We start from the raw sequence: 12,573 nt of genomic DNA on the forward strand, positions 1-12,573 counted from the left end.
ACAACACTCCATCGTGAGCAGCAAGGCAGCAGATGCCTGCTGTGTTTACAGTTTTGAGGCTATTCTTCTTCACTCTGAGCTTTCAGAAAACTGCTGTTGAAAGATGAAATGCATTTGCATAGATTTATTTTATTTTTTTTGTATTATTCACTGTCTATTACTTCAGGACTGTTGCTAAAAAGCATGGCCTATAAATGCATCTGTATATGGATCCTAGGTCTAAGTTCCTAACTCGAGTATCATTGTTTATTGGTATCTAATGCAATCAAATCATTTAGGAGGACATATATAATTAACATATATGAACCCTTTAATAATAAGGTAATTCTGATATATCAAGATAGTGACCCATAAAGATTTGGCCATCAGTAAAATCATATGTAAAGCAAATGCAATTTTCTATACTTATAGTGTACGTATTTATAGTATCCTCTTTTTTGCTCAAAAATTAAAAAACAGATAGAGCGGTGCATGGTCTCCTGATTCTTGTAAGAATTATGCAGGTTCAGTGCACAATTTTATAGATGACGAGCAGGTTGACTTTGTATGTGACTGTTTACTTGGCAAATTATACACATTCTGTTATGTACAAAGATTGTTAAATATGATTTTGATTTCAGTGCACACTAACCTGAAGTCGGCTCTGGGCTCCCTGGTGTCCGAGAAAGACAAACTGAGGCAGATGATGGAGCAGGAAACATGTACAGCTCCTTCTGCACAGCTCCTGGGCCTGAAGGGTGCCCTGGCTTCTGTAAGCCGGCTTGTCACACAGACATACACACAAACACACACAGAGAGTTTTTTTTGCACTGTCTACTATGCATGTGCTTTTTAACACTCTGCTGCTACCTGTATAATGCTTTAACCAACCTGATGCCTTTTATGGTGTGAGCTTTCTGGGGCAGTTAACAATGCTGTGTAATGACTGCCAAATGTCATATGATCTAATACTTCACAGAATATATTTACTAAATTGCTGAGCTTGTTGAGTAACTTTTTTAGAGCAATTTTTGCTCAAAATTTTTGTTTAAACATCAAACAAACCACCTCAAATAGACATGGAATATCCCAAGCTTTGACCAACTTGCATTTTTTAATCCAGGTTTATAATTTCACACTATTATAACAATTAAACATTTAACCATTGGAGTTTGTGAATAGAGGCAGGATGAAAGAGCGGACAAAGCTTTTATTTGTTATATGTACACATTACAGCACATAGAATTTATTTTCTTTACATAGCACAGCGTGTTAAAAAGTTGGGCCAAAAACAAAAACTAAATCTAGTAATTATCACCAAATTTCCATACACTGGTCAAACACTGAGGTAACATAAACTAAGAATAATCTATAATCCTAACTATAAAACAAACATGGGGCAAAGCTGGAAAGTAATAGAAATAGAAAGCAAGGGTTAGAAATGCAGATGAAATTATTCAGGGTTGGTAAAAAAGAAAGACACCGGAGGGTATAAGTAGACAAACGAAAGAGGAAAAAAACAAAACAGATAGAGACAATAAGTTGACATGCGTATAAAGACAAAGGGGTAGAGACAAATAAGCTTTCAGAGTTTCAGGGTTTTAATGCCAAAAGTACTAATTATTGAGAATGAACAAAGCTGAGCTGGTAAAAGTAGCAATTGTTGAACACAGCAGGTCCGTATGTACATTTTTAAAACATTTATCTTTATTTTTTTTTTTCAAAATAATCTAGTCATCTTCTGCTGACACCCTCCCTTATCCCACTTGTGTTACAGTTTCCCTCTCATACCATGTTCTAAAACATGTGTTTACACATGTCCATTTTAGCCTTAACCTAAGTACATAAACAATAGTGAAGCATCTGAAACGCATGAATTATTTTTAATTATTACGATAAACTTAAACCTTTCTAAAATATTCTATACTCTTCTAACTAGACAAGGAATATAAAACCAAAGTATCACGGAGAGTCTTGAGCAGTGCAGAGCATGATGGGAAGTGTGCTGTGCACTGAGGGGATTTGTGACAATCCTTTGTTAGTAATGTACAACATAAGTGACTAAAAAGCAAAGCAACATTTCCTGCACTGACATTTTATTCTAGTGAAAAGGGTGACCTTGACACAGTTTCTCCAAACTTCAGAAAGTGTGTTTCAAGGCACATGCCTCATTTCCTCTGTCATTTCCAGCATGTATGGAATAAAACAGAACAGAGCATAGGTAGATAAACACGGTAATTTGTCTATTTTTATGCTGAATTGTTACACTACTGCAGAATATCAAGATAGAAAATAGACTAAAATACCCAAAATAGATTGTGAGTTTCTGCCACAACCCATTTTATAAGTTAAGTGACTCCATATGGACTCGTAAAAAAAGCCCTTGTTTGGGAATCCTGAAGTATTGTTGCTCAGTGACCGACTTGTCAAAAAAAAAACAACATCTGTACACTAAATCTACTCTAAAGTGTAGGTCAAAAACACAAAATTTCAAGAAGTATACCAAGAAACAATATATATATATATATATATATATTTTCCAATTTGACTTGTGCTAAGATCATTCCCACATACAGTCATGTTGGAATATTTGGAACTTGATATTCTGGTTACAATTTGGAAATGAGTTATATCTACAGTATGACTAAACACAACCATGAGCATTTTTTTTCCTGGCACAAAACAGAAAGCCAAAATGCAAGTGTTTGTTTTGTTATGAGGCTGTTACTAATTACGATAGGGAATTGTAAACCTCACATTACTCTGTTACAAGCCCCTGTTTCTCAGTTGTGTATGACATAATTTCAAACACATGAGTCAGAGCTTTCAGAAAATTCTGAATGCTAAAAAGCTCATAATTACTGTAATTCTGACATGACATGAATGCACTATTAAAACAGGCTTGTGTCTACACTATGCTATTTTGTACTCATACTCTGTTGTAAAAAGTTTTTTTAATCTCACTGTCTTTAATAAGGCTACAAGAGACTCTGCTTATTAATTAGTAAAGAATAATGTGTAATTGCACATCACTAAATGTACACTTGGGGGGGGCACGGTGGCTTATTGGTTAGCCTCACACCTCCAGGGTTGGGGGTTCGATTCCCACCTCCGCCTTGTGTGTGTGGAGTTTGCATGTTCTCCTTGTGCCTCGGGGGTTTCCTCCATGTACTTCGGTTTCCTCCCCAGTCCAAAGACATGCATGGTACTGTAGGTTGATTGGCATCTCTGGAAAATTGTCTGTAGTTTGTGAGTGGGAGTAAATGAGAGTGTGTGTGTGCCCTGCGATGGGTTGGCACTCCGTTCAGGGTGTATCCTGCCTCGATGCCCGATGACGCCTGAGAAGTTCGGATAAGCGGTAGAAAATGAATAAATGTACACTTGAGGAGCACTATATTAGGAATACTAGACCAAACACCCCTGCTCTTAAAACAGCTTAAATTCTTCATGACAAGGATTTCAAAAGATTTCGGAAATGTTCCTTTGAGATTCTGCAATTATGCAATTATTTCAGGCATGATTCATGCAATTATTTCATGCATGATGGGTGAGATCCAATCAAGATTCATCAGACCAGGCTAAAGTTTTCCAGCCTTCAACTGCCTTTTGTTTGTGGCTGACAGAAGTGTGACCCCAGTGTGATCTCCTGCAGTTGTAGTCCATTCGCCTCAAGGTTCAACTTTTCTTCTCACCGCAATTATACAGAATGTTCAGCTGAATAACTGTAGCAATTCTGTAGCTCAAACAAGTTTGGCAATTCTGCTTTGGTCTCTCTCATCAACAAGGTGTTTCCTTCTCAAAAATTGCTATTCACTGGATGTTTTTTATGTTTTGCACCATTCTGAGTACAATCTAGAGAACGTTCTGTGTAAAAATCCAAGTAGATCAGAATTATAGAAATGATCAGACTAGCCTTCTATCAACAACAATCATGCCACAGTCAAAATCATGACATAAGATGACTTTTTTCCCATTTTGATGGTTGGTGTGAACATTACCTGATGCTGCTGGCCCAGATCTACATGATTGTATTTATCACACTGTTAACAAATAATAATAATAATAATAATAATAATAATAATAATAATAATAATAATAACAACACAAATAATTAACTGATTAGATGATTGCAGGAAGGTGCAGATGTATAGGTTTTCCAAGTGCTCCATGAGTGAACATGCTATGAACCTGCTTTTATAAGCATAACATTCATAGTACTAACTGAGGAGTTTCCTGTAGGGTTTATCACAATCATTGACCACGTTGGTTTGATTTTTAAATTGCATGTAATAACAATAAGTAGGTTTTCCTCCACTGGAGGACTATGTGCTTTGTGGTTGCTTAGTAACATAACAAACTCAAGATTTATTTATTTATTTTTTTGTCCATAAATTTGCGAGTGAAAAAGGATAGGTTGGTGAGAAAAATATTGTTTATTGTGGCTGTAAGTGATAGCACAACTTACTTTTTACTGTTTGTTTGATACTTAGATTAATTAAAACAAATATGATTCATAGCAACTTGGATAAAACAGTTAAGGACTGATGACAGTCCCATTATATTCCTTACTCATCGATGTTCTCTTACTAGTTTACATCCAAAGCCCTTTAATACCTGATTAAAAACAGTGGGATGCATTGAAAACTGAGACAACAGACATGGAAACTGTTCAGTATGAAGATATTTAGCAATTGGGAAAAATAGCACAATACAAATGTGGTTTGGCAAAAGTCAAACTGATCATATTTTTTATATGCATTGTGTTAATAAGAACACATCCAACACATGACATTTTAGAGTGGAAATGATTATAAATGTGTTCTGATCCAGATGATTAGATAATCTTTAGACAGTGTGTGTATCTGTGTTTATGCATGCCTGTGCTTGTGCTGCTTGCTGTTTGCTTTTGCAGGCTTTAGCACAGAACTCTGATCTGAGAGAGCGCCTCTGCAAGATACACATAGAGTCGCATATCTCAGAGCCTGCCGTCCTTAAAAACGTCAGCACTGGCTCGCTGCAGGTGGGTGTAAGGAATACACCACCAGCAGCAGCACCCTCTTATTGTCCACACATCAGCATCATCCTCACATTCCACAAAGAGCTAATGGCAAGGGTTAATCCATTTCATAGATGAAACACACAGCAGAGTTAACTAAATCCTTCTGCTGCTCCCAGCTATTGTGTACAAAAATGCTTAGAAACACCAACCATTTCTGTGATTCATCAGGAAAGATTGTAGAAGTGTACCATGTAGACGTGTAGTAATTTACTGTTAATTGAAAACTTGGAAGGAATGTTTAAAAAGCCAAACCTTCATTAGTTCTCAGGGTAGGAATATAATGTTTGCAGTTTAAAACAAACTTTGATACAGTTTCATATGATTTTGATGTTACAGATAAAATAAATTATTTGGCCAAAAGTTTCCTCTGACATTATGATTAGAGACAGCTGACAACAAAGTTTGCCCATTGGCAGACTTATTTTATTTAAAAATCAGAATGTGCGCACTCTTCTACAGCGTTCTTCCAAAAGCCATGTGACGTGAAAATCACAGGGCAACAACAAATGCGATAACTAATGTTAATAATAATTATATTACACAGATAAAATATTATTACCTTAAGCTCACTTTGAAGAATGTATTTGTTTATGCAAGCCCATTTTCTGTATGAGCTCAGATCCCAGTGATTCATGATAGGAAAGGAACATAGGATTGTATATTGTAGAATCTAAAATGAAGCAAACACATTATCACACTGTTTTTTTATAAGTTATATTTAATAGGGATCATCTTGTACAGTGTCAGATGTAATAATTTTGAAAGACCACACAGTAGTGGTACCATGTTAAAGGCATGTTTAAATGAGAATCTGGAAAGTTTTATGAACATGATATTTATAATGTTTTTAAAAGGGGCTGGTGCTTCTAAAGAAACTGTCAATTCTAGATATTACAGCATTTATAGGTGCAACTTTGAGAGAGAAAAGTTCATATTACATGATAACAGTAATAAAATTAACTTTATGCCTTCATTCACTTTACTTCACAGTAAGACTGATAATTCATTCACTGACCTGTAAGTTGTTGCTAGTTAAGGAAATTCCTTGAAAACACATACTCAGTCAAACTCCCACACATGCAAAACAAAACAACGTTGTTGGTATTTCCTGTGGTTTACTCTGTCAACAATGTGCTTTTGAATTAATGCCTTCCTTCTGCACTAATTAACATGGCTTTTGGTACGCGCTTATAGCTTTCTTTCCTGTTGAGAATTAGAACCCACATCATTTTGCTTGCATTGATACAAGTTGGGTTTCTTCTGTAAAAAAAAAAAAAAATTGGGAGCAAGTAGTATTTGGTGACTAATTTTGCTAGAATCCATAGTACCCCTTTCTTCAATGTCATTAAAATGCCTCAAATGATTTAAAATGGACATACAAGCCATATAGGTTTGCAATTCCTCAGAGCTATGACTTGCCCTTACAGAAACAGGAATCCTCAGACTGTTCCCGTCACCTCGTCCACCAGGCATCCAATGAGAGCCGAGCATCCATTACAGAGTCCCTGTCTGAGTTCTTTGACGCTCAAGAGGTTTTGCTTTCCGCAAGCTCTTCTGAGAATGAGGTAAGGATTTGTAAAAGGACCACACTGTAAATGTTAGGCCATTTTATTTAAAACTAAAACCTTTTTTACAGCATTGATGTTTTTTCCATATTACTTTTCCATCCTTCAGTTTTGTCCTCCCTGATGAGAATGTGTGATTCATATCCTGGGAGTAGGATGTTTCTAGTTTGCTCTTAACTGGGGTTTGATGCTAAGGCCAGCGTTATGTTGGATGATGCACTATAGACCCTTATTTTGGCTCTCTCATGCTTCTCCTTCACTCGTTTTCATTTTTGCTTTGGGCAGACCTGTCCAAGCAGCTACAGTAGCAGAAGTAATGTGAAAATAGAGCTAATTGCTTGCTTCTAAAAATACCTCTCAAAGAGCCAAGTAAAAATTTGTTCCCATCTCATGGGAGTTCTCTCTCTCTTTCTCTCTCTCTCTCTCTCTCTCTCTCTCTCTCTCTCTCTCTCTCTCTTGATCTCGATCTTGCTCTAGCTCTCTCTCTCTGTAGCCTCTACTCCTACTCTCAAATTCAATCATCCAAACATTCTGTGCACATTTAACTGAGACTTCCACCATTAATGGTGGGTGGTAAGAGGAGCAGAGAGATCAGTGCTCCCCAGGCATTTGTGTAACCTGCTGCGTGCAGGAGGTGTTAATCTGACAAGAGAGCGGAAGTGACATAATAACGATATCTCTCTCTCTCTTTCTCACATTAGCCTTCAGAAGATGACTCATACATCAGCGATATCAGTGATAATATCTCCATGGACAACTTCAACCATGAGGTCCAGAACGAGAGACTTGACTCAGGTGACTCAGGCATTTCATTTGATTTGCTTCTTGTTCTTTCAGTCAGTTAAGATGACAAAACAAGCACAGAGAGTGATGTTAATTATAGTGTGTACTTCTTTCACACCCCAAGACAATTTCAATAACATTCTGATCCTCCATGAATTGTCTCCCTCATCCAATATATCCATTTGATTTTAGATTGTGTAGAGAATGGCGTTCTGCAGGGAAAGCGCCGTTCTTTGCTCCCCTCTCCGAGTCCCAACACCAGCAATATCAGTCTGTGGAACATCCTGAGGAATAACATTGGAAAGGACCTGTCCAAGGTGGCTATGCCAGTGCAGCTGAACGAGCCACTCAACACCCTGCAGAGGCTGTGTGAGGAGCTAGAGTACAGCGAACTGCTCGACCGCGCCGCACACACACAGGACCCGTTTGAACGCATGGTATCCATCAGGACATAGAAACAAACACATATACATGTGTATGACATGGTTAATAAATAAGACGTGTATTCATTAATCATGAATAATGTCAAGTAATGTAAAGCATCTAGAACTAGATTTTACTAGTATTAATATTACTGTATTAATTTTACTAATGAAGACAAGTGTCAATGGGACTGAATCGATGATGTCTTTAAAACTGGTTTACTTTACAAAAAATACAACTACAAATTTCAAACATAAGCTTTACCCAAAAAAGGATTAAAAGTGGGTGTATGGGTGCTAGTGACAGAAAATAATCAACAACATGGTGGTATGATCCTCTAACAAGAAAGTTGTGTTCCAAATGACATACTACACATGGTGCACTTACACTATGCACTCAAATTTATAAATATTTTTTACTATCTGTAAAACTGTTCGTTTCATCCAAATGAAGTCAAACGCTTATGACAAACGCCTATAGCCGAATAAAGTCCATTTTTAAAATGTTGATCAAAAATTACAGAACAATGATTTTTCTTATCTGTCATCAGTGCCTGCAAGTCCCAACAATTTCTGACCATTGTTTGCGTGAAGTGTCCAATATTCCACACTTCATTTTTTTACGTTAAAAAAGTTCATCATCCACTTTTCAGTGTGAACACACTACTCACTATTTATACTTCAAAATGTCCTTAATAGTCATAAATATGTGACTGGGGAGGCACCTAATGCTTTTTCTGAAGTTAATTATTTTCCAATTGTAGCACATCTTATTGTGTTTCCTACCTCCTTCCTTCCACCAATCTGAAACTGAAACTAAACGTCACTATAATATAAACTTTTAGAATGATCCACTTTGAATGCTTAACTTCTGTTACTGCAGTGACGGTAATATAGTCTGATATTTGAATCTTCTGTATTTTCATGCATTTTGTGTGTGATTTCTTTACTTTAATTTGTCCTCAAAAAAGGCTTGAATTTCCAGGTAGCATATTTATATCATCTTTCCAATGAGTACTAAATTGGATCATCTTCTTATTACGGACAGTATTACTTCTTCTGTCACACAGACACTGTCAGTCATCTAAATTGTTTTGCCTCAGATGTCTGATGTCCCTTAAGCTGATCACTTTTACCATTATTGGAGTAATTGTCTTTTAAAGGCCTAATGTAAGCTCATCTTACATCTGATGGCCATTGCCCAGGACTGTTTTACTACCATGATAGATTGATGCCTTCTGCGGGTAAAGTGAGCTTTGGCCAGCTCCACTTTGGCAGATCTACAAACATTCAGACAGATAATGGGAGTGAAGCTTGCTGTATTTCCAGGAATATTTATTGTAAAGCTTTTAGTGTCTGGGTTTCTATAGGAGGCTCATGTAATGTTCCCCTGTATATATGGGTTCACAAATGCAAAGCTTTATCCCACCAAATTCGTGGCTTGCATTAAGCGGTTCACAATGTTCTCTGGTCACTGCTCTATGTTCACTGGGTGGACCTGAGTGACCTGGGTCTCCTTAACTGTACCAGTGCTCCATTAGAGGAGCTTTTAAACTGGCCGCAGTCAGCCACTCTCTGTGTGATAGTACTTCCAGTATTCATTACAGAGCAGAGGGAGAGGCAGTGGTGGACTGTAATGGGTTGATAGAGATCTGAATTGTCTCTCAGCTTTGAGAACTGTTGATGGTTTTATAATGACCTTTGCAGCCAGAGTGATTATGTTTTGCTTCCTCACTTGTCCACACTTTAGGAAGTTTGTGAGTGCAGTCTTCAGCTTGGAGCCAAATCCAGTATGCTGCTTTCATGTAATTGTTAAAATTCCATCCAATATTTATGTTCCTGCCACTAAGTGGTAGAGGATTTTTGCTTTTGGAAAGTCTGTCTGTTTGAATTAGATAGCACAATAGCTCCAGAGCAATGTTGAGGGATTTCTTTGTTATTATTATTGGGACAAGTAGATGGGCTGATAAAATTTTGGAATCAATCCAGACAGGGTCGAGGAGACAGCTAGGTCAAATTTTTTTTTCATCAAATGGCTTCCTTCCTGTTTGAAGTATGTTTTAATTGTTTTTTTCAGGCATAAATATTAGTGCTGGTGGCTTTGCCATCTAGGCAGATAGTTCAGTGTAGTAATGGTGCTTTGTGGTACCTGATGTATTTGCACCCATTTTATATAAACCTGGATGGACAAGGATTGGTGTCACAGCTAATGTTGTGTGCCTGTGTAGGTGTACATTGCAACGTTTGCGGTATCAGGCTATGCCTCCAGTTACTACAGAGCAGGAGGGAAACCTTTCAACCCAGTGCTGGGAGAGACATACGAGTGCGACCGGCCAGATAAAGGATTCCGCTTTACAGCAGAGCAGGTATGACTATGTTCAGGCTAATTATATGGTTTGTTTACATTGTACACATTAACTTATTTCAGTCTAGGGTCTGTGACCTCCTTGTGTTTTTCTCTCTTTAGGTCAGCCATCACCCCCCAATATCTGCATGCCATGCTGAGTCGAAAAACTTCATCTTCTGGCAAGGTACAATCAGTCATCAGTAGATATGTTAAGGTTAAAGATGGCTTTGTGGGAAGTGCTCTCAAAATGACCCTGATGATTGTGTTCAGATGTGAGGTGGAAAAACAAGTTCTGGGGGAAGTCCATGGAGATTGTTCCGGTCGGCACCACTCATGTAGTGCTCCCTGGGTAAGTGCGATTTTGTCAAGCCTTAATGCCATGTGTCATGCAGTTTTCTCTCTGTTTGATCCTCACTGAGTACTGTACCTTTTTACATGCTTCTCTATGTGCACCTACACACAGGTTGCTTAACTGTTAGGGCTGTCAGCAATGTTTATTTTATGTGTCTGATGTGACTGTGGCTGAATCACTATACAATAAAATACAATAAAAACACACCTCATATTTTACACCACAACTAAAAGTCTGTAGATGCATCCAAATATTCATTCTACAGTACTGTACAGTAGGTGAAAGCAGTAAAAAGCATAAGCGCAGTCAGTAGGCTGAGACTCTGCAGCATCTAATCAATGCACACTGTCATGTAGGTCAATGGGTTTGGCATAGAAATGGGTCTGGCATAGGAATGTATGGCATTTCATACAACATACTAATCAATATGTACTCTATGTACATCCAAAAAGAAGGACAATGAACTGTATGCAGGAAGTGCTGTCACAGTACATGTTTTTGTATGCACAGAAATGTATTATTTTTTATTCAGGAAATAAGCTAAGAAACCAAAAGTCATATAAATGTCAGTGTAGAGTGCCCTCTGCTGTTCTGGGTGGGAATTGCCTGGGAAAAATATTACGCTTTGTTTACTGTAATTTCCTCACACATTTGATTCAGTTGTTGAATAGTTACTATAGTTTCATACCCAGATGTCTGACTTCAGATTTATGCAAACAAGCAATATATTTGACTTAAGGAATAATTTTTTTTCAGAACTATATATAGTAAATAAGGTCAAAATCATATGCAGAGTTTTGCCAGGATTCCACATAATGCTGTTTGAAATTTTATAATCATCCTGTACAGTATATGTATTCTGAGGTGGAACATCCATGTCTTAAACATCCCATTAATCTTACTCCTTTAAAGGAAGTCTTCTGAATGGAAGACTAATCCACAAACAAATGGTGTGGCTACAACTTTTTATTGCAACCATTCTAACCACACCTGATTACACAACTGTAATGAGCTGGTCTGTGTCTTCAAACAACTTTTAACTGTGGCTTCTGCTCGGTTAGACTGGAAACCTACAGTCACACCAGCCCTTTGTGGATAAGACGAAACACTCCTAGTATATTGCTGAACATTTTTTAGCTGAATGTAGCTTGTGTTGTTTGATTATGCAAAGAGAAACAAATAAATGCATGTTGACAATGGCATAAATTATTGAAAACTTTTTATTACAACTAAAGAAATATAATAATATGTATAATGTTATCAGGAATTTGTTAGAGATTTCGGTTGCTTATTCCTGCACTGGATAAAGTTCTGGAAAACCATTTTATGTTTTTTTGTTTTGTTTTGTTTTTTTAAGATTTTATGTGTATTCTGGGTAGTGAAATGTAAATTTATTTAGATGTTACATGAAATAACATTATTTGGGTAAATTAAAAAAAGCACACCTTATTTTACACAACAATATTTTAAATGTTTATAACCCAGCTGTGGTATTTCCTTGTTTACTTCCATGTGTAATGTGACACAAACACAGTGCGGCGATATTGTTTATATCTGCCTTTTATGTGTTTCATATAAATGTTCGACTAACTTATATTGTAACACATTTAAGTGATCAGTATTTGAGAGTAATCTTAAATTCCTGCTTGCTTTCCCAGGTTGGGTGACCACTATGAGTGGAACAAAGTAACATCATGTATTCACAACATTCTGAGTGGTCAGCGCTGGATCGAGCACTATGGGGAAATCTGCATTAAGAACACTAGCAACGATATCTGTCAGTGTAAAGTCACCTTTATCAAGGTGAGCTACATTTCCCCATGTGCTGATACATTAAATAAAATGAAATCCTTTTGCTGTGTATCCTGTACCACATTCATTGCTCTTTATGATGTTGGAATATTATAAAATAAAATCACAGTGATGTATTTGTATATATTATGCTAAACCCCAGGTACACTATGATTTATAGCAGTTGCTTCTGATTATCAAGAGGCTAGGTATGTTGAAATACTTTCTCTAGTAGAAGTCTGATCATACAGAAAAGAAGAAGAATCAGTGTGAAA

General features: G+C 37.0%; 2 protein-coding genes across 9 annotated transcripts in view; one reads left to right on the forward strand and one right to left on the reverse strand.

The window, feature by feature from the left end:
• The window catches only part of osbpl3b (oxysterol binding protein-like 3b), a 59,525-nt gene that overhangs the window by 40,822 nt on the left and 6,130 nt on the right, over positions 1 to 12,573 (forward strand). For 5 of the 7 annotated variants that reach the window (XM_047811521.1, XM_047811520.1, XM_027149127.2 and 2 more), the window contains 9 exons: positions 621 to 751; positions 4,892 to 4,999; positions 6,466 to 6,603; positions 7,305 to 7,398; positions 7,579 to 7,823; positions 10,037 to 10,174; positions 10,276 to 10,339; positions 10,426 to 10,504; positions 12,166 to 12,310. In XM_047811521.1, the coding sequence (XP_047667477.1) occupies positions 621 to 751; positions 4,892 to 4,999; positions 6,466 to 6,603; positions 7,305 to 7,398; positions 7,579 to 7,823; positions 10,037 to 10,174; positions 10,276 to 10,339; positions 10,426 to 10,504; positions 12,166 to 12,310 (1,142 nt within the window). The remainder of the gene's footprint in view (positions 1 to 620; positions 752 to 4,891; positions 5,000 to 6,465; positions 6,604 to 7,304; positions 7,399 to 7,578; positions 7,824 to 10,036; positions 10,175 to 10,275; positions 10,340 to 10,425; positions 10,505 to 12,165; positions 12,311 to 12,573) is intronic. The other 2 variants (XM_047811523.1, XM_027149129.2) reach the window with 1 other exon arrangement.
• The window catches only part of LOC113644358, a 29,775-nt gene that overhangs the window by 1,265 nt on the left and 15,937 nt on the right, over positions 1 to 12,573 (reverse strand). For both annotated transcript variants that reach the window (XR_003440983.2, XR_003440982.2), the window contains one exon: positions 632 to 760. The gene's annotated coding sequence lies outside the window, so the exon portion shown is untranslated. The remainder of the gene's footprint in view (positions 1 to 631; positions 761 to 12,573) is intronic.

Source organism: Tachysurus fulvidraco, chromosome 3, assembly GCF_022655615.1.
Source record: "Tachysurus fulvidraco isolate hzauxx_2018 chromosome 3, HZAU_PFXX_2.0, whole genome shotgun sequence".
NCBI classification, from domain to species: Eukaryota; Metazoa; Chordata; class Actinopteri; order Siluriformes; family Bagridae; genus Tachysurus; species Tachysurus fulvidraco.